This window comes from Bos grunniens, chromosome 16 (genome assembly GCF_055505025.1).
Source record: "Bos grunniens cultivar Pamir isolate PY7600 chromosome 16, Bosgru_T2T1.0, whole genome shotgun sequence".
Taxonomy (NCBI): Eukaryota; Metazoa; Chordata; class Mammalia; order Artiodactyla; family Bovidae; genus Bos; species Bos grunniens.
The window spans coordinates 21,325,139-21,347,781 of NC_141180.1; the positions used below are offsets into that span (position 1 = coordinate 21,325,139).

Consider the following 22,643-nt stretch of genomic DNA (forward strand, 5'->3'; position numbering starts at 1 on the left):
TCCCAATCCCTCCCAGCATCAGAGTCTTTTCCAATGAGTCAACTCTTCGCATAAGGTGGCCAAAGTACTGGAGTTTCAGCTTTAGCATCATGCCTTCCCAAGAAATCCCAGGGCTGATCTCCTTCAGAATGGACTGGTTGGATCTCCTTGCAGTCCAAGGGACTCTCAAGAGTCTTCTCCAACACCAGAGGGCCCTTAGCAGACATTAAATGTTTGCTGTTCAAACCACCCACTCCATGGTATCCTCTTATCACAGCGGGAACTGATTAAGACAAGTAATAATATGATATAGGAATGTATTATTTAGGCATAAATACAATAGAGTAGTAGTCAAATTTACTGCTAAGTCTTAGGAAAGCTTATGAAAATTTTAGTATAATTCTAATTTATTAACCAAAGAAACACATCTAGTTACAAAAAGCTCATCTTTACCAACGACCCTATGCTATATCACTTATGTCAAATGTTATTAGAAGAGGCCACGTTTCCCCCTCACTCCTATTCTGCAAGGGGTTTCTTTTTTGGGAGGCTTATCTACCACTGTGGAACTTTCTAGCCTTCAGCGGCTGCTCCAAGGCTATTTTTATCTAACTGTTTTTTGTGTACTACCGATGATAGTCTGCTTGTAAATATATTTTTCTCTCTCTTACTTTCAGTCACTCCCAGTGTATTATTTCACTGGCTCCCTTCCTAGATCATCTGGTTCCTAACACACATCTGGATACTTCCTACAATTTCTACTTTTAAAAACTAATTACAAAAGGTTTGTTTAACTATGCTTTTGACTCTGATGGCACTACTTTGATTAAAGTAAAAGGGAAAAAACTGAAAGACCTCTAAATTGAAAAATAAACTGACATAAAATAATAATCTGTATCACCAGTTCTCTTCCTATTTCAAGTTTCTTTTATTTCCTTCCCATACCAAGAATTCATCTTCTTTTTATTCTTTTCTACCTTGAGTTTATCTTGTTATTTTCTACTCTGCAGAGTTAGAAAAAAATATGCAAAACACAATCAAAATTATTTTGGAAGCAAAAGAAAAAAATGAACTAGATGGGAATTTCCTGTTGTGATATATTAACCATCAATTAAAATGGAAAACAGTTAAACCTGTAAATTTCTGAAGAAAAAGAAAATAGGCTGTACATTTCAGAGAAAAGAAGTTAACCAGAACAATCCAACAGATACAACAGCTTTATGAGAAACTTGGGAACTTCCTTTCTTGAGCATTGTTACTACAGAAATTAGACGGCAGGTGAGTGCCAAGAGCATGCATGTGTGTGTGTGCTCAGTCACGAATCTGTGTTGGACTCCTTGTGACCCCCTGATCTGTAGCTTGCCAGGCTCCTCTGTCCATGGGATTTCCCAGGCAAGAATACTGGAGTTGGTTGCCATTTCCTTTTCCAGGGGATTTTCCCAGCCCAGGTATGGAACCAGCATCTCCTGTGCCTCCTGCACTGGCAGGTGGGTTCTTTTACCACGGAGCCACCCGGGAAGCCCTTAGGGTCATAAAAAAACAGGTTTCATCCCTGGAGGCAGCTTCAGGCTGTTTTGGACACAAACATAACTAGATGTTCCACCTATCTGATTTACAAATCCTTCTGCTTGAAATACAAACTAAAAAGGCTTTTGTAAGTAGCTGAGCCAATCCTGTTCCCTGCTCCTCCTCCCTCCAAAAAATAAGAATGCGGAGGGATGGAGGAGGAAACTGAGAGGGAGGGAGAGATGGGGGAAAGGGGAGAGAAAGAGAGACCACTGGCGCAACTAAAGTAAGCAATGTTTAGATAATTTGGCTCCACTTACCTAAATCATATATTTTTTCATTTTGGAAAAGTTCCTATAGCAGTCAAAAGCCAAGATTAAGTCTCAAAATTAAATCTCAAGACGCACTATAAACAACTCCACTCCCATCTTTCTACCTCAAGTTACATAACAGAATGGTGAATTAGGCTGTACTTTAGAAGAAAGGAATTTGCCAAACTGTGCAAGTAAAAATGGAAAAACAAATGAGTAAAGTCATGAGATACGGAGACAGGATGTTTCCTAAGATGCCACACCTCCAATTTCCTTATTGGGTTAATTTAAACCTGTCCAGGCAAAATGAGAAACTAACACTTACTCCATTATCTCACTGGTTCCATGGTTTTGTAAGAGTCAGAGAGAACTGAAGTTTGTCTCAAATCAAAATTTATGTTGTTGGTCTTGCATTCTTCTTTCAAACCATAATAAAAATATCACTGGATAAGGAAGCTGAGGCTGAGGGGTAATGATGAGAAGAGGTGAAATTTGAAGCCAGTTACAGTAACTTCAAACCTTGTGCCATTTCCACTGCCCATGAGTGCCTCTAATAAAGCAATCCTTCCAGAGAGAACAGAGAGTTCCAGTCACAGACAGGCACCTTCTTTCCTACCACAGTAAACTTCCTATCTATGAAGTAACTGCTAAATCTGCTCTTGCGATTTTGATATACTAATTAATCTTATAACCGTTAACTCCAACAATAGTACACACGTTTGTGCTATCAAGCTGAAATGCAACATAAAGGATAAACTGTTTGGACTTCCCTGGTGGTCCAGTGGTTAGGAATCTGCCTGCCAATGCAGAAGACACAGGTTTGACCCCTGGTCCAGGAATATCCCATATGCTGCAGGGCAACTAAATCTGAGAGCCACAGCTACTGCGCTAGTGCACCTAGAGCCCATACTCCACAACAAGCGAAACCCCTGCAATGAGAAGCCCTCACACGGCAACTAGAGAAAGACTGTATAGAGCATGGAGACTGTCAACTACAAATTGGCACTTACCAAGAGCACTGCCAACGACTGAACAACAAAGGCTTTTGCCATCTGCCTCTATGGAGATTGAGCCCCATGCTGCTATGGCTGTTGACCTTCAACAACCCTCAAGGGAGTTCAGGGTGGAGTGAAGCACTCTGTGCTCCAGGGAAATTGGTGAGACAGGTCTTTAGATAGTTGGATGTTTTTAGAAACAGATTTTATGATCTCAATCCTTTCATCTCCCCATATCTAAAGAAGCACTAAACCCCTTCATGGTGACATCAGATCCTCATGACTAACAAAAAACCTTTTGTAAAATGAGTGCTTCATGCGATGGCACCCCACTCCAGTACTCTTGCCTGGAAAATCCCATGGATGGAGGAGCCTGGTAGGCTGCAGTTCATGGGGTCGCGAAGAGTTGGACACGACTGAGCGACTTCCCTTTCACTTTTCACTTTCATGCATTGGAGAAGGAAATGGCAACCCACTCCAGTGTTCTTGCCTGGAGAATCCCAGGGACGGGGGAGTCTGGTGGGCTGCTGTCTATGGGGCTGCACAGAGTCGGACAGGACTGAATCGACTTAGCAGCAGCAGCATGGTATTGAACTCCCCCATCACCAAAACCTTATATATGGACTTTCCCCCACTGCTGCTTTGGAGCAGTCTCTCAGAGCTATGCTGCCTCACGGACTGCAGTCCTCATTTTGCTCCAGACAAAACTTAACTCACAACTCTGAAGTTGTACATCGTGTTTTAGTCAACAAGACTCAGCACAGCAAAAAATTAAATAATTTTTTAAAAAAGATCATTTTCTGTTATTAAAAGGATGTATTTTCTCTTACCATTCTGTATAGGAGCAAGATAATATTTAATAAAAGCTATTTACTACTAACAAAATCTTTTAGAAAAAAAAGCATAGGTGTCATGCTCACGAACACCACTATGGTTACAATATCAACTAGCATGCATGCTGTATCACTTCAGTTGTGTCCGACTCTTAGCAACCCATGGACTGTAGCCTGCCAGGCTCCTCTGTCCATGGGATTCTCCAGAAAAGAATACTAGAGGGGGTTGCCATGCCCTCCTCCAATCAACTAGCAGCACAGCTCAAGAGATCAGATCTGCCATGTGCAGCCAGGCACACTGAGTGCTATGACTTATTAACATGGACAGTGGCGCATACCAACTTCACACTTATCAGAACCAACTGTGGCGACTGCAGTAACTGTTTATAGTCCTTGCGGCCACGTAATGATGCTAATTCTCTGATTTCATTCCAAAAATATTTCTCTGAAGTGGATGTGGTTTTCCCTGCGGAGGGCGGCTAGAGGGAAAGAATATTTCCCACAGCTAAGATTATCTTTTACTTTGAAGTGTCTCACCTGAAAAAGTCAAGCAAAGGTTTCTCTAGTGTGTCTCATGTCAGTCATCTGCTCAACAATCAGTCACTCACTTATTCGGCAACAATGCACAAAACCTGTCAGTTGCCATGACAACACCAAAGTGAAGCTACAGTCTTGTCAACTAAGAAGTTCCAATCTGGTAAAGAAGATACACACCAACAACTTATTAAAAGGGTAAGGACATACTTTCAGTATTAGATGTAAAAGAGGAACTGCTTATCAGAGATAAATGCTATGAATTCTGATTAGTGGAATAAAGGAAACAATTGCCAAGAGGAGATATCTAACTGGGCCTCAGGACAAATGTGATTATCACAGATGAGGGAAGCAGAATGAGTGACTACAGCAAGACAACCAGGCTGATGCCCAACGTGAGCAGAAGCCCAAGTATGAGAATGCATGGGGAACCTGAAGTAGACCTATGAGCCCAGAGAACCTAGAGAATCTGTGATGGGTAAAAAAAAGATGATGGGAGAGAGTCAAGTTCTGGTCAGAATACAGAGAGACTTTAGTGTAATTGCAAATTTTAATTTTATCCTATAGACACTAGAGATCCTATAAAAAGCATTTAAAGAAATAAAGTAATATGAGACTTTCCTGATGGTCCAGTGGCCAAGACTCCACCCTCCCAATGCACGGGGCCCAGGTTCGACCCTTAGTTAGGGAACTAGATCCCACATGCCCGTGCAGCAACTAAAGACCCTGCGTGCCCCAAGGAAGACTGAAGACCCTGTGTGCCACAGCTAAGACCCAGCACAGCCAAATAAGTAAATATTTAAGAGAAAGGGAAAAGAAAGAGCCAACAATAACTTAAAGAAAAAAGGAAAGAAATATGATTCAAAGAGGGCTTTTAAGAAGATAATGATGACCAAGCAGTGAAAGGAGATACATAGAGAGAAGAAAAGAGAACCGAGAGAAGAGATATACAATGCGCAGTTATTAAGATATCAATGGCACCCCACTCCAGTACTCTTGCCTGGAAAATCCATGGACAGAGGAGCCTGGTGGGCTGCAGTCCATGGGGCCGCTAAGAGTCGGACACGACTGAGTGACTTCACTTTCACTTTTCACTTTCGTGCACTGGAGAAGGAAATGGCAACCTACTCCAGTGTTCTTGCCTGGAGAATCCCAGGGGCGGAGAAGTCTGGTGGGCTGCCATCTATGGTGTCGCACAGAGTCGGACACGACTGAAGCAACTTAGCAGCAGCAGTAGCAGCATGTAGAAACAAATGAGTAAGTTAACGTTAGGAGGACTAGAAGGATGGTGGGCATTTAGCAGAAATTCAATCACATAAGAACAACAGGCTGTAGGGGAGGGAGGGGGTGAAGAAAGGAAATTATACAAAGAAAATGGCTTCAGTTTTGAACATTCCAGTAAAGATGTTCAGACGACCAATTGGGAATTCAGGTCTGCAACTGAGAAATTAAAGCCAGAAATAGAGACTTAAAAGTTATTAGAACCAAGGTGGCATTTAGAAACATGAAAACAGGCTAAGTCATCTACAGAGAAAGGACAAAGCAAGCAAAGAAGGGTAAGAATAAGACTTCACAAAAAGGGAAACAGTAAAGAAGGTACGGAGTGGGAGAAACACAACCAATAGAGAAAAACTGTTGCACAAGACAGGAGAGCTCTGAAGAGGGGAGGGAGTCGGTCATCACAAACTCTGAAGAGAAAGAGTGCAAAGGACAGCAGTTTGGGAACTCACCACATCTCTGATATGACTGGAAATTTCGGGGGGGGGGTGAAATCAGATTTCAGGTTCAGAACAGAATTATCAGGTACTGAGTACAAATAAATTGCTTTTAGAAAAGGCAGATGAAGACCTGAGATAGCCTTAAAGTATCCTAACTTCTAGTCAGTTCTAGAACCAGCTAACACAGTAAAAACTTAGAATCTGCTTGTGATTAGTGTTAGTTGCTCAGTCATGTCTGATTTAATGCAACCCCACTGGAGAAGAAAATGGCAACCCACTCCGGTGTTTTTGCCTGGAGAGTCCAGGGGACGGGGCAGCCTGGTGGGCTACTGTCTATGGGGTCGCACAGAGTCAGACACGACTGAAGCGACTTAGCAGCAGCAGCAGCATGGACTGTAGCCCACCAATCAGGCTCCTTTGTCCATGAGAATCTCCAGGCAAGAATACTGGAGTGGGCTGCCACCCCCTTCTAAGGGGATCTTCCCAACTCAGGACTCAAACGTGAGTCTCCTGCATTGGCAGGCGGATTTTTTACCATCTGAGCCACCAGGGAAGCCCTAGGGAATGTTGCCTCCCTGTTCCCTGTTGGGGAAACCAAGCCCTGGTCTCCCACATGACAGGCTGGATACTCACCACTATACTAAGAGGATGGTGGATGTTAAGTCAATCAGTGAGAGAGCAGAACCAGGAGTGACTCAAGTATGCTATTTGGGTGTTAACTTATCTAGCTTCTATAATAGAGGGTACTGGTGCCCCCTTGAGCCATGGGGCTGCCGGCTGCATAGGAGCCATGCCACACAGGAGCAGGGCCCACATGCTCTTAACAGGATGGTAAACCTGGCGGCCACGATGTGGCACTGGCTCTTGTGGGAGAGGTGGGTGCTTGTCCTGGTCATCCGGCTTTTGCTCCTCTACTTCCTCACCAGCACCTTCAAGCAGAAGAGGGCAGTAAGAGATCGGAATCTTCTCCAGGGTCAAGACCGTGATCAGCCCATTCCATGGAAAGTACAGTTTAACTGGGGCAATGCCAGTCAGTCCAGCAACCAGTGCAGAACTCCAATCAAGGGAAGCACCTCATCACGGACGAACATGGCTGCGTTTGTGAGAGGAAAGATTTGCTGCTGTGACAGCACTGTCTCTGACACAAAGCAGTACTGCTGTGGTAACTGCTTGTCCAGCGGCTGGGGAGCCCAACAAGCAGCTTCTCCTGGAGTGCTTCCTCAGCAGTGACATTCCAGAATCCCTCATGGCAGTTGAAGACCACTTTGAATTGTGCTTGGCTAAATGCAGGACCCCACCCCGGCCTCTTCAGGGGTAGGCCTTGAACACCCTGTCCTGACATCTAACATCATCTAGAGACTCAGATGCTCTTCCCTTCTCATCCTGAGCCAGCCTCCAGCAGCTGGCACCATGTGTGCTCAGCTTTCTTCCTAGTGGTACTTGGAGACACTTGCTTACCTGTGTGGGGACACTGTCTTCAACAGAAATCTGCCTTGTTGTCCTGGAGGGTTCTGTCCTCACGGCCCATGCCCCTGTTGCAATGACTGCTCTGCTCAGCCATGGACAGCGGGAGCCTCAGGAAAGTCGCCAATGGGGTGGCCTCCTCCTTTTCTGTCACAGAAACCCTATCTTAAGGCAACTCCTAAGTAGAGATACATCTCACAACTGACTCTAAGTGCTGGTCCTTTATTGCTTTCAACACCAGGAAATGCGACGTACAGACCTTCAGTTTCCCTGTGATTTACAGAAAAGAACAAAATTCAAGTTTCCGTCAAGGTGCCTTAATAGACTCACATCTACCTTTCATGGGTGCTGGACATGAAGGCTGCTGGTCCACATGCTCGCGGTGCTCCTGTGTTACTAGTATGACACTAACCCTCTCTGGTCAAGATAGAGAGTCTATGGTCCTCAGATCAAGATGTCATGTGCTCCTGAATAGCAATGCTCTTTGCCCTCAGGAGTCATGTTACCACATGTTGTTCTTTCTCAGAGCCCCACACTAACCCCAGGATTGGGCAAGGTCTTCTTCCTTGCTCTTTTTTGGTTATTCAGCTGTTGCCTTTGAGGCAGGGCCCAAGCCCGCTTTCAGCATTTTTATCTCAGCAGAGCTTTCTCCTTGGGCCTTGTTTGCCTTCCTATATATTTCTGCAGTCTGTGTGGTAGAAATTTCCCTTAAATTCCTCCTATTACTTTCCTGCTGGCTCAGTGGCAAAGAATCTGCTTGCCAATGCAGGAGACACAGGAGATGTAGGTTCAATCCCTGGGTCGGGAAGATCCCCTGGAGGAAGGCATGGCTTTTCTTGCCTGGAAAAGCCAATGGACAGAGGAGACTGGTGGGCTACAGTCTGTGGGATCACAAAGAGTCAGGCACTACTGAGCATGGGGAAAACACACACACACACACCCCTTCTCACACTTATCTTCCCAAAGAAGTCTGTCCCCCTAAGTCAGCTTTCTTAGAGGGTGAACTGTCTGACAGTTGTTTGGCAGTTGTTTTTTGGTGTTAGATCCCAGAAAATCTATTCAGTTCACATTGGACTTTTAAGATTCTGTGTGTATTCACCAGTGCCAAATCACACTTTGTGTGTGTGGAAAATAAAATAAGGTAAAATTTATAAATTAAATGCTTATAATAATAAAGTTGGAGGAAGCTGATAAAAAGCATTTATCTATGTTGCTTATCACTTCAGGTCTAAGAGGATGTTACAACTAGGATTTAACAAACATGGAAACTTGCTTTAGTTATTGTCTGATTATTTATTTGCTTAGATTTCTATGTCCTTATTATTAATTCAATCCCAAATTCACTTCCTGTTGTTTCACTCAGATATATCAGTGTGGTCTTCTTGGGGAAGTCCTCACAGCAGTCTTCTGACTGCTCCAGTCTATACTGGGTGTCATTATTCTGAGGCTGTGTACCTGGGTTCTCCTTGCAGGGTTCTCCCAAGGGCTTCCCGTATCTCTCCCCTTGTTGGATATCCTATCCTATATCCCACATCCTGCTCATTCTTGGTGGAGAATTTATCCCATTTAGCTTCAGGAGAAATGGTGTGTAGGAGGTAGTTTCTTTAACCTTGCATGTCTGAAAATGTCTTTATTATCGTGTGCTATTAGTGGCTTAGAGCTATATGGTACAGAATCCTGTACTGAAATAATCTTGCTTCAGAAGTCTGGAGCCTCCCTCATTATTTTCTAGCTTCTGGTGTTGCTGATGGAAGTCAGAAGCCATTCTGATTTCTGGTCCTTAGTTTGTAATGTCTTCCCTTTCGTTGGCAGTTTGCAGAATGGCCTCTTTGTCATCAGAGACAAACTGAAATTTCCCCAAAATTTGCCTTGTCATAGGCACTTAGTAATTCCTTTTAATCTGCAACGTCATATCCTTCAGTTGTGGGAAATTTTCTTAAAATATTTTGCTAGTGATTTCCTCCCCTTTGTTTTACTTTTTCTGGAACTCATTGTTTTGACTTCCTAATCTGATGCTCTAATTATTTTATCTTTTTTCCCCTTTATTTTCTGGGCTATTTCCTCATTTTCATCTTTTAACGCTCCTATTATTGAGTCTTATTTCTGTTATAATTTTTTAATACACAGCAGAAAGCAGTATTTTGGCTCTGTATTTAACATTCAGTTCTTGTCTCATGTATGTCCTATTTTCTCTCTCTGAAAATAATCACAACTTTTTTTAAAGTTTTCTATTCCCTGCATATCTCTGCTTCCAAATTTCTTTAATTACTTTTTCATTTGTTTTGGATTTTTTCTTCCATGCTAGAGGCTTTCCCTCCAATGACAACTAGCCTCGGGAATGTCAGTGTCCTTAGGTCTTTGCTCTTGGGCTGGTAAATTCTCCAATGACACTGATCTCTTGCCTGGAGGGTAAAGACAAAGTGAGGGAGACAGGTAGAGGAGTCTCATCAGTTTGCAGGTGTTCGTTTTATTCCCTTGTATTTGGTAAAATACCCTGTGCTCTCCATTTTGCCTGGTATGGCCCCGTCCAGAGACCCTTGCGTTTTCTCCCCCAGAGAACTGACCCGCAACCTTACATTAGGGTAGAGATAGGGGTGGGAAGAGCGACTGTCTAGTGGTCTTGGGAAGAGGAGAAGACTGAGGGATCCACTACTATACATTCCTGAGGCCATCGATTCCTGGACTATTGGAAGAATCTGTGGTAAACATCAGATCGGTTCTTGGCTTTCTTTGCTGCTAGATTAAGAACTGGCTTTCTTGGGTCAGGTAGGTCATTTACCACGCTCCCTTTGCTTTCCAGCATTTGATTTATTATTATGTATTATTGGTTTTTGTGGTTGTTTTCTTCTTTGCCATTTTCCTTATTCTTGAAGGACTATGTCTTTAAAGGAATATCCCATTACTATAGCTGTAGTGAGGTTTCTGAAAGGAATACAAGTACATGCTTACGTTCAATCAACCATTTTTCTCCCCAGAAGTCTAGGCTGAATCAAAAACCATTCCTGATTGTTTACACCACTCGTTACCATTCCCACCCAATTCTCCAGTCACCAGAGTGGTTTACTGAGGTCAGTATTTCCTCAGAACAAGTTGAGAGTGGCCCCTCACCTGGGCATCCCATTTTAGAGGGCTCTAAGTAAAAAAAGAAAAAAAAAAGTTTATTAGACTAACTTAAATATTAACACATATGATACAGCTTTCTAAACTCAGCAAGTAGCTCATCCACAGTTAAACACTGACTTCCTTCATTTCTCCTTCCCCAGTTCTTCTGGACTTGCAGCAACCCTTACAATAAATACCCTGTACAAATGACTTAACTGAGTCAGAAAAGGAATCTTTTACTTAAGACACCTTACTGACATCTGTTGGATATTTTACAAAATAAGGACAAATCAACAATGACAATTAAATGACACACACCCCTACTTGTAGGTGTACAGCACAACCAGATGGGCAGCACCACCTTTGAATCACCTTTCACAAAACTAAACTAATCTCTACTATTCCAGGATGAGGGTGAGGAGGAAGATAAAAGGACAAATCAGGAATCTAAACATTCCTTTATAACTTAGAAGAATTGTGGTCTGACACCTTGACTTAAAACCCATTTCTTCATTTAAAAAATGAACATTTAGCTGTTCATCTAAACTTAGCTCATAAGAGTGAAATAAAAAGGACTTTAGTACCAGCAGGCCTGCAGCCACTGAATGAGGCAGAGCGTGGCAGCCTTCGGGGCCGGGGCCAGCCCCATCCATCAGCCTAGCTACCATAGTCCCAACACAACAGAAAGGCCCACAGAGCCCATGCAGGGGCCTCTGGTGACCAGGCAGAGTGGACTGCTAGCCTCATACAATGTCTCCTATATAAGTCACTTACCCAAAATCAGGAATGTAACTGACCTACTTAATACAGGGGAAGAGAATTAGGCAAAATAAGGAGACAGAAGAATATGTCCCAAACAAAGGAATAAGACAAAGTTCCAAAAGAAGAACTAAGCAAAGAAGACATGAGCAATCTACCCAATAAAGAATTCAAGGCAATGACCTCATACAAACGTGCTCAGTGAACTTGGGACAAGAATAGATGAAGAGAGTGAAAAGTTAAGAGTTAGAAAATACAAAGAAGAACCAAACAGAGTTGAAGACTACAATAACTGAAATAAAAAACATATTAGAAGGAATCCAAAGCAGATTAGATGGTGTGGAGGAACAACTCAGTGAAGTAAAAGACAAAGCAGTGGAAGTCACTCAAGCGGAATAGAAAAAAACACAAAAGAATTAAAAAAAAACATAAGGGTAGTTTTGAAAATACCTCTGAGACAACATCAAGTGCGCTAACATTCACATGCTACCAAAAGGAGAAGAAACTGAGAGGGGAGGGCAGAGAACTTACTTGAGGAAATGATAACTGAAAATTTCCCTAATCTGGGAATGTCTGTAAGTAGTTAAGGGATAGACACAACAAAAGATGTAAAGTATGATGTCACAACATTAAACCTGGTAGGGAGTGTTAAATGTAGGGTGGTTAAAATGTGCTCAAAGTTAAGAGAGCATCAGTGTAAAATCATCACATGTAAACAGGTTGTTACACATGAACTGCATGGTAAGTACAAACTGAAAATATGTAACAAATACACACCAAAACGGGGGAAAGGAACCCAAACATAACACTAAATTCCACGAAAAGAAAGCCAGGATAGCAATACTTATATCAGAAGAAATACACCTTAAAACAAAGACAGGAGACAAACAAGACGTTACATAATGATAAAGGGATCAATCCAACAAGAAGAGTTAACAATTGAAAATACCTATGCATCCCACACAGGAGTACCTAAATACATAAAGCAAACATTAAAGGAAAAAATTGTCAGTAACACAACAATAGAAGGGGGCTTTAATACACCAATTACCTCTGTGAACAAATCATCTAGACAATCAATAAAGAAACACTGGCCTTAAATAGCACATTAACCTATTTGAATGTAAAAGAAATATACATAGAACAGTCCATCCCAAAGCAGGAGAATACACATCCCTCTCAAGTGTACATGAAACATTCTTTGGGATAGATCACACCTTAGGTCACAAAACAATATCAGTATATTTAAGAAGACTGAAATCATGTTTTCTGAACATAACAGTATGAGACTAGAAATCAACCACAAGAAAAAAACTGCAAAAACTACAAACATATGGAGGCTAAACAATATGTTAGTAAACAACCAATGGATCATTGAAGAAATCAACGGGAGAATAAAAAAAGTAATACCTGGAGACAAATGAAAATGAAAACACAATGATCCAAAACCTATGGGATACTGCAGAAGCAACTGTAAGAGGGAAGTTTACAGTGATACAAGTCTACCTCAATAAACAAGAAAAATCCCAAATAAACAATCTAGCCTTAGACATAAGAGAGGAACTAGAAAAATAAAGAACAAGCAAAATCCAAAGATAGAAGAAAGTCATAAAGATTAGAATAGAAATACAAGGAGACAAAAGAAAAAAAAGATCAGTGAAACTAAGAAGAGGTTCTTTGAAAAGATAAAAATTGATAAACCTTAGCTAGACTCATAAAGTATATGAATAAAAAGAGAAGGATCACATAGATAAAATCAGAAATAAAAGAGCTTTGATCGACAGCACAGAAATACAAAAGACCATGAGATTACTATGAACAAGTATATGCCAATGAAATGGACAACCTGGAAGAAATGAACAAATTCCTGGAAATTTACAATTCCCCAAAACTGAATTAGGAAGAAACAGAAAATATGAACAGACTGATTGCCAGGAAACTGAATCAGTAATTTAAAAAAAGCTCCCAACAAACAAATGTCCAGGGCCAAAGGGCTTCACAGGTGAATGTTATCAAATATTTCAAGAGTTAATACCTTTCTCAAACTATTCCCAAAAAGTGAAGAGCAAGGAATGCTTCTGAACTCATTCTATGAGGCCACCCTTGCCCTGATACCAAAATCAGAGAGACATGACCCCCCCCAAAAAATAAATAAAATAACAAAGATTATAGAACAATATCACTGATGAATATAACATGCAAAAAATCCTCAGCAAATATTAGCAAACTAAATTCAACAATAAAAGAATTATATACCATGATGAAGTGGACTTTATCCCAGGGAAGCAAGGACAGTTCAATACCAGCACATGATACACCATGTTAACAAATTGAAAATAAAAATCATATGATCTCAACAGATGCAGAAAAAGCTTCCAACGAAATTCAACATCCATTTTGATAAAAACTCTCAACAAACTGAGTATAAAAGGAACATACATCAACATAAGAAAGACCATACAGACAAACCCAGAGCCAACATCATATGAAACAGTGAAAAGCTGAAAGAATTTCCTCTAAGATCAGTAACAAGACAAGGATGCCCACTCTGGTCACTTTTATTCAATACAGTACTTGAAGTCCCAGTACAGCAGAAAAGAAATGAAAGGAATCCAAACTGGAAAGGAAGAAGTAAAACTGTCACTTTGTAGATGGCATGATACTATGTATACAAAATCCTAAAGATGCCACCAAAAAAAACTATCAAATAAATGAATTTAGTAAAACTGCAGGCTACAAAATTAACATAAGAAATCTGATGAGTTTCTATACACTAACAAAGAACTATTGTTAGGAAAACAATCCCATTTACAACTGTATCATAAAGAATAAAATACCTAGGAATTAATCCAACCAAGGATTAAAAGACTTGCAGTCAGAAAACTATAAGATATTGCTGAGAGAAATTAAAGACAACACAAACAAATGGAATTCTCACAGATGGAAAGAATTAATATTTCCAAAATGATCATACTACCCAAAGCAATTTACAGATTCAGTGCAATCTCTATCAAAATACCAATAACGTTTTTCACAGAAATAGAACAAAATATCCAAAAATTTGCATGAAAACACAAAAAACCCTAAAATAGTCAAAACAATATCAAGAAGGAAGAACAAAACCAGAGGAATCACATTCCTTGATTTCAAACAGTGGTACAAGCTACAGCAATCAAAATAGCATGGGACTGGCATAAAAACAGACGCAGAGATCAAGGTAAGACAAATAAACTCAAGCTTATATGGTCAGTTAACCAAAGAAAAGGAGGCAAAAATATATAATAGGGAAAAGACAGCCTCTTCAATAAATGGTGTTGGGAAAACTGAACAGCCACATGTACAAGATTCAAACTGGACTACTTTCTCACACCATACGCAAAAATAAACTAAAAATGGACTAAATACCTAAATGTAAGACCTAAGATCATAAAACGTCTAGAAGAAAACATGGGCAGTATGCTTTTTAACACTGCTGTTAGCAGTATTTGTTGGACTTGTTGCCTTAGGTGAAATAAGCAAAAGCAAAAATAAAGAAATGGAACTACATTAAACTAAAAAGCATTTATACAGCAAACGATATATAATCACATACAATTTTACACATACAAATTTAATAGCCAATTTAAACACTGACTGCTACTGTACACAGATATTATTTATCAACATTTAAAATTCGATCTGAGAAACAGACCCAAAGACTTAGAGAACAAACTTATGGTTACCAGGGGGAAAGGGAACGGTAGATCGGGAGTCTGGGATTGACACGGTTACACTGCTATATTTACAACAGATAACCCACAAGGACCTACAGGATAGCATAGGGAACTCAACTCAATATTCTGTAATAAACTAAATAGGAAAAGAATTTGAAAAACAAGGATAGATGTATAGTCAATCACTTTGCCATACACATGACACTAACACAACATTGTTAATCAACTATGCTCCAATATTAAGTAAAAATTTTAAAAATTAATGTGAAAAAATAAAATTCTATTATTTGAAAAATGGAAGGATATGTTTCTTGCAATATTAAATCTTCATTACTCTCATTTTCCCTTTTTTCAATACTATCATTACCATCCTATACCTCGAAGATTCTAGCATCTTTAAAATCTTTCTAAGTTATCTGGATACTCCTAATAGTGAATGTCTTGGGAATAAAAAGGATAGTCATCATTATTTTATACATAAAATCAGATCTCAGGTTAATTTAATAAACAGAGTCAAAGCTAAGATCTGAATAATCAATATCCTCTATAATTTTGATTAAATGAGTTATCCTTTCCAATAATTTCATTTAGGTTTTGGAGAGTATATTCTTTTAATATTCATTTTCTTCAAAATTTCCTCAAATTTTCATCACATGGGTCAATAAACAGGAAAACATCAGTGCAAGGTTAGTTTTTCCTCAAGGTTTTTCCAATTTAGTTTCCCTCTTTTTGGTGGTATTATTTTAGATCTTGTGTTCAACTTTATTTACACAAACATGAAAACTGTGCGTTAGCTACCACTGACTCTAAGACTTTTGATATTTTTTCCCCTATGCTTGATAACATGTACCAAGGGCATCCTATGTGAAATTGTAATTTTTAAGTACACTTAAGTTGGACAGGGAGGCCTGGCGTGCTGTGATTCATGGGGTCACAAAGAGTCGGACACGACTGAGCGACTGATCTGATCTGATCAGATATTTCCAGGTTCTGAGGACACCGTGATAATGAAACAAATTTAATGTCACAAGCACAGTTTTTTTTAAAATCCAGAGATTTTGTAAGTAAGATCATGGGGTACTTTTAAGATTTTATCACAATGTAATAAAACAGAGGCACGAAGATCTCTGCAGCTTTGAGTTACTAGATATTTGGTTTTAAACATGTCAGTTCAATTTCATTTTTGAGAACTGAGCAAAGGTGCAGTAATGAGTGTTTGCACTTTCTAATCAAACCAGCTTCATGAGGACGTTTCTGATGTTACCTACAAGCAAGATTCTAGCTCATCTCAGGCTCTGACTTTGCTCTGCCCATTTGAGCATCAAAGCATTAACTTTACTGGAATGTCAAAGAAGTGCAACCACCAGACCAGACAAGGTTCTCAATTCATCTTTGTGCAATCCCCCAGCCAGGCAGCAGACAGCACACGGCAGTAGAGACTCATTTTCTTCTATGTATCTATGCATCGCAAAAATGGTGCCTATGGTTCAGCTTCCTCTTTCTCCCATTTAATAATGTTCTTAAAAGCTATCCAATGGCTTTTTAAAAAGCTGAATTCATATACGTTATATTTACATTGAAAATGAATATTTACCAATTCATGTGGTCAACTTACATACCTCCCTGTATTGTTTTTATGCAAAGACTCTACCATCTGAAGAAGTGATTTGCTTTTGAAAATTCAGCAAATTGTGCTTTTGCATGGTTTGAAAAATCTTTTTTCTGATGAATAAATTAAAATCTGGATACTGTTACCAGGGGAAAGTAGTTTTTTTCTTGGTTTACTAAATTTGGAAATGGGTACTTCAGGCAAGATGTTCATACACCTTAAAAAAATATCTCACTTTCAGGAGAAAAGAATTCGCTGCATCAAAATGCTGTGCCAAATGCCATGGTAAATATAAATTTTGTGTGTCTGGGGTAAACTCCTGAATGCAAGAGACTGGGAACTAGTGAGTGAGAAGGACATTCTATGCTTATCTATTCCCCACCTGCCTCTTCACACACACTTTCTTCTTCTGAGTTCTTGACATTTATTAGGTTCCTCAAAACTGTGCATTTGCTCATGCTGAACAATGTGAGAGGCAGAAATACAGGCCTTCCCACCTTTTTTACATTCAAGTTTCTTTACCAGTTTGCAATCTCCAAAGTACAGTAAATTGGCAGCCACTAACGAAAGTTCTTCACAGATCCTTTACACTCATAGAGCTCTTTTCTGTTACAAATTCTCTGAGGTAGAATAAAAGGTGCATGTTTTTCATGAGTGGGTAATTCTCCATAGCTGACTGCCTCACACCTGAAATCAAAATGCATGCCATGGTTTCACATCCGCAAAAACTGATCTGTCCTCCCTGGAGTTACTCTACTGGAGAGGAAGAAAGAGAGAGCTTGCAAAGGGAAAGAACCCTGCAAAACAGAAGGGCTTCCCGGCACACCTGACTGACTCACTTGCAAACAAAATTCTTGTATTGTCATTCTTCTCTGGTCCGTTCTTTACTAACGCTTCCTCATCTTCCTAACCTCTAAATGTTCCAGAGCTTAGTCTTCAACTTTTCCTTTCTACCTAAATACCCTTCCTTGATGATATCATTCAATCTCATGGCTTCAAACACCATCTATTTGCTAAAAGTGTGTGATCTGTATCTCCAGTCTGCACTCCTCCCTTAATTTCCAGACTCACACATTTCTACTTGTGTATCTAATAAGATCCTCAGACTTAAGATGTCCAAACTGAGCTCCTAGTCAGTCCCACTTTCAAACTTGTTTCTCCCAGTCTTAAAAAATGACAACCTCATTCTTCTGGCCGCTCTAGCCAAAGTTCTTCACTCCTCCACTTCTCACTTCTCACATCCAATCCAACAAGCAAACTGGCTTGCTGGCTACACCTTCAAATATAATCTGGTCACTTCTCAGCCCTTCTGCTACTACCATTATGGCCCAAGTTCTCTCATCTCTTTTCCAGATTATTGCAGTAGCATACTAATTGGTTTCTAACCTTCCATTCTTGCTTCCCTGGTCTCAATATAAAAGTCTATGGCTTCCCCCTCCCAGAGTAAAAGCCAAAGCTCCCACAATTACCTCTAAGACCTTTATGATCTGCCAAAGAGCTCAATGCTGTCATCGCCAACTACATCTCCAAACCACACACAATGTACCACAATAACAGCATATACTGTCAACAGTCATCAATAATCTATCTTCCTCAAAGAATTTTCTAAAGGCAGGGATCTTATCTTGTACCTCTTTTCATTCTTAGGGACTGGCATAAAATATATATATATATGTATATCTGTGTGTATATATATATATATATATAGAGAGAGAGATACAGCAATTACTCAATTAAATATTTGACAGTGGGAAATTCTGCCTCAAGACAAATCACTGGGAAATAAAAATAGAACAACAGAATAATTATCTAATTCAACATCAGATTGGCAAGTAAGGAAGAAAGGCTCTGAAAGAATCTTTTCCGCTCTAAAATTTACGAGTGATAACTCCCAGTGCTAAATTCAGGAAACCCACTCCAAAATGATGATGGATGAGCATGAATCAAGATGGCTGCCAAATCTGTTTTCAAGAACAGAAGGTAGAGGGCTGGCTCTGGAGTACACATCTGAGTCACTCCATCTTAGTTTGTCTTTAGGACCTGTACCTGGAATGTTGGCCATAAAGTTAACAATGTACTATATATTCCCTTTCTATAAAATCACAATAATCACTCGGACTATAATTGCACTTCCTCAAAATCAACTGATTTTTGTGGATCAAAGCACGAATAGTGAGAGAATCCTAGAGAGGGTGAGAAAGAGAGTCATCAACATAACATTACAAATAATGACAGCAAAGGAGTTGAAAGAAGGCAACTCTGAGCTAGTCCAGTCACACAAAACTTATATGTGAAATACAAACAGGCTATAAAATGGTCACACCCAGACAGGTTTGCAACATAACTTAAGCCCACACCTAAACTGGTTTCAACACATTTTAAAGAAGTATAATGGAAACAGGATCAGAGGAAAATCTGATTCTTCCAAGTATGACCCCTTGAAGAAGTGTTTGCTAACCTGACTAATGTCTAGAAAAGCAACAAATGTCACAGGATAAAAAGGGAACTAAAGGATTCAAATTCTGACAAAGTTCCATTTAGAAAATGAAAAGATATGAAGAAAAAGGCAAAAACAAACAAACAAATCTTGATTTTAAAAACTACAGCAAAATCACAGAATTATCCATACTAACAAAAAAAGAGACAATAAATGATTGTTTTACCTACCTACAAAGTATCTATGACTAAATGTCTAGGTGCACTAAACAACCCTACTGCTACACTGTAAAAACACCAAAACAACTCCTGTGTTTCAAATTCTTTCATTATTTCATTTAATATTATTTATATTCCCTTAAAATTACCTGACTATTTTAATTATCTAAATATCCACTGGTAAGTATGAAAAGGCCAAACAGATTCATTTGGTGAGAAACAGAGAAAGAACTGCTTTGACACTGACAGTAATTCCCTTAGTATGTAACAATTCAAGTGGGGTTTTTGATGTCTCCCTTGTGTCAGCCACTCTAAACACAAGCCTGAAAATAACTTACATAGGCCCTATATAATTGGCTCAGGTAAATTAGCCTAATCCGACTCTACACTATGCAAGACAACACCAGTAGTTATGTGCACAGGACACAAGCCATTCAGTACTGTTTTCAACCAAAACTGACTCCCTAGTGCCTCAACAGGACCATCTAACACTCTTTACAAATTTAAAGCCAAGCAGTAAAACCAGAAACAACACATCAATCGACATGCCTAGGATTTTTCTACAACCACGCTAGCGCTCAGATAAATTTTATCTCTGTAAAACAACTTTGCTATCGCTTGGTTATAAAGAATAAAACTTTCTAATGACCTCTGACTGTATTTTAAAGTACTTACTTAATACTAAATCCAAGATGTTTTCTTTTATTGTAACACTCTCAATAACAAGTCCATAAATTACCGGATAAAAATTAGTAATTTCTTTCCTTTTGCATAGTAGCTTACCCAGTTTAGTGGCGCCCTCTGGTGGGTATTCAGGAAACTGACCCTCGGAAGGAACACTGACAGTTCTCCGCAGGCATCGCCCTTTGGTGGAATCTGCCTGCTGTTCTTGTCCTCCGTCCACAGGTATCTAGTAAACAAAAAAGAGATGAAGCTTAATTGTGCCATGAGTACCTTCTGAGCGAATGACACTTTTAGGTGATGATGCTAGGAGTGTGCAATCATCAGAGCAAAACAGAAGAAATGGAGAAATAAAGTCTACACAATGGTTAAAGTATTACTAACCCCTTTCAGGAAGCTTTTCTTTAAAAAAGAAAACTGAAAGATCAGGAAAGGTGAGTATGTAAATGAGCTTTTGCCAAGTATGTACAAATCACATTCAGGTGTGTATCTGCTTGAGGAGCTTGGAACACAAAAACAAGACACCCACACAAGTTAAGATTCTTTCACATCAGAAACCTGTGCACGAGTTCCAATTCTGCCCACCGTTCAGTAAGGAAATGGAAATACAACAAATACAACCAACCAGAAAGATTTTGCTCCAAAATTCTCGTAAAAGAAGGTTTTGTTAAACAAAAGTAGTAAAATCACCCCAATTTTCTCCAATTTTAGAAGCACTTAGAGATAGTTAATAAAATACTAGCATATATTCTTCCACAAGTGAGACTAGTTTTTGAAATTCTAAAAAATATTTTTTTCTAGCGTAATTTTTCTTTCTGATTGTACACGTGGAATGAGAACTACAAATGGTATAAACGATGTTTGATGCCATTAACTATTTTATAATTTACAGACCGGTAATCATTGTGAAGTAATGAGATGGCTCGAAGTTCCTTTTTCTTCCCCCAGTAAGACCAAGTCATCTTACTTTGGGAGAAGGGCAAAAACTTTTCACAATGAGATTTTATTAGTAACCTCTGTCGGAATTAAGAATAGTGTTCATAACATCTTAAATAGTTTGGCAAACTATGTCAAGAATTATGGTACCGAGGCCTCAGAATCATGCCCCCGCCCCTCACTCAAATGGACACTAACCGCCCTTATCTGAGTTTCAGGCTCAATCACAAACAGAGGAAGTTACAGAGAGAAAAAAAAAGAACTGGCTAGGGCCAAGTAGGCCCAAGATGGCGGAAGACCTGATCTCTGGTGGACCTTGATCTTCATTATTCGTTCACTGTTACTGTATTAGCATGCTACATGACACACCCACGAGCGCCATGACAACTGGCAATCACCGTGACAACTTGAAAAGTCCATATAAGGACTGAAAAGGAGTGCCCCTCAGTCCTGTGTACAAACCACACCCTTGTTCTCAGATAGCTCATGAATATTCCTCCTTCTCTTTACCCAATTCTGTCCTTTTCACCTCAACCCTTCTATATAAAATGTGTCTCCACCTGAATGAGGTTGAGAAGTTGATTTGCGAACTAAATTCTCAGAAGTCTCTATTTCTGTGGTCACTGAATAAACTATGTGCCATTCTATTCTCAGCACCAGTTTCGCTATTATTGGTTGTGTGAATCTGAGTGGAAAAAGAACCTCCTCGACCAAGACCCCTCGGCCTAGATCAGGACCCTGGTGTGGGTGCAGGCAACCAATTCAGCAACAATTAATCATAGTCTCTAATTCTTATGGCTCCAATATAGACATTTTTAAACAGATTTCAATAATGACTAGTATTAGGTTCCTACCATGCACAAAGCTAAGGAATTTACATGTGTGACATTATGAGGGAGCTATTATTATTATCTTCTTTTTACAGAAGAATAATTTATTTCTCCAGGTGATTACTATGGGCACATCAATTGATCCAGCAAAACTGGGACAGATACAAGCTTAAGTGTATCTGCTTCCTGCTTCGCCTCAGTAATTCAAGTCCTATGACTGGGTCAAGGGGATGATACCAAAGGAGGTTTTCTGTGTTACTGAGAGTCTGAAGAGCAAAATTCTCATGTCTTCATAGGACTGAAAATTTTCACACTTTATAAGACTAAAAATTCCCCGTTTCCTCATTGCTATAACTACAGTTACTGCTAGTGGCATTAAGAAAAGTAAAATTCTAAAACATAAGGGAATATAAAATAATAGCATCAGTAAAGACATTAACTCTTCCAAAAGCTCTGTAATAGAAAACTTTACGAACAGTAATCTAAGTCATCTACCCCTTTCAGGATGGAAATGATCTCTACTTAAATAATTAAAAGAGTAGTGCCCAGAGGTTAAATAACCCCCTCCTAGTAGGGAAGGTAAAAATGTATCCCCTTCCTGATGTAGGACAGAATGGAGGTAAATTTGGGGGGGAAAAAAAGTAGTTTGGATTTTTGAACAAACAGATGAACCTAAATAAACATAACTATTTTTGCAATAGTTCCCCCAAAATGCCTATTATCTGAATTAATGAAGACCTAAGCCACAGAGAAAAAAGGAGTTATTTTTTATATTTTAGGAGGGAATGACCTACAGTCTTTTCTGTGGAAATTCATAAAGGCCATAACCAGGAAAAAGAAAGACATGGTTTCCATTATCACATATTTTATCTGTATCATATCGAAGAAGAGAATAAATAAAATATGTCAAGCATCTTATTCGACCTAAATGTCACTCACAGTTATATTCTCAAAGTTTCAATGCAGAATTTTTTTTTCCCACAGTTGAAACTTAAAATATGATGAATGATTTTATTCA

The 22,643-nt window shown here is 39.4% G+C and overlaps 1 protein-coding gene across 14 annotated transcripts in view; it reads right to left on the minus strand.

Moving 5' to 3' along the window:
- The window catches only part of RASAL2 (RAS protein activator like 2), a 399,585-nt gene that overhangs the window by 162,960 nt on the left and 213,982 nt on the right, over nt 1-22,643 (minus strand). For all 14 annotated transcript variants that reach the window (XM_086343655.1, XM_086343654.1, XM_086343653.1 and 11 more), the window contains exon 3: nt 19,962-20,088. In XM_086343655.1, coding sequence (XP_086199781.1) covers nt 19,962-20,088 — 127 coding nt within the window. The remainder of the gene's footprint in view (nt 1-19,961; nt 20,089-22,643) is intronic.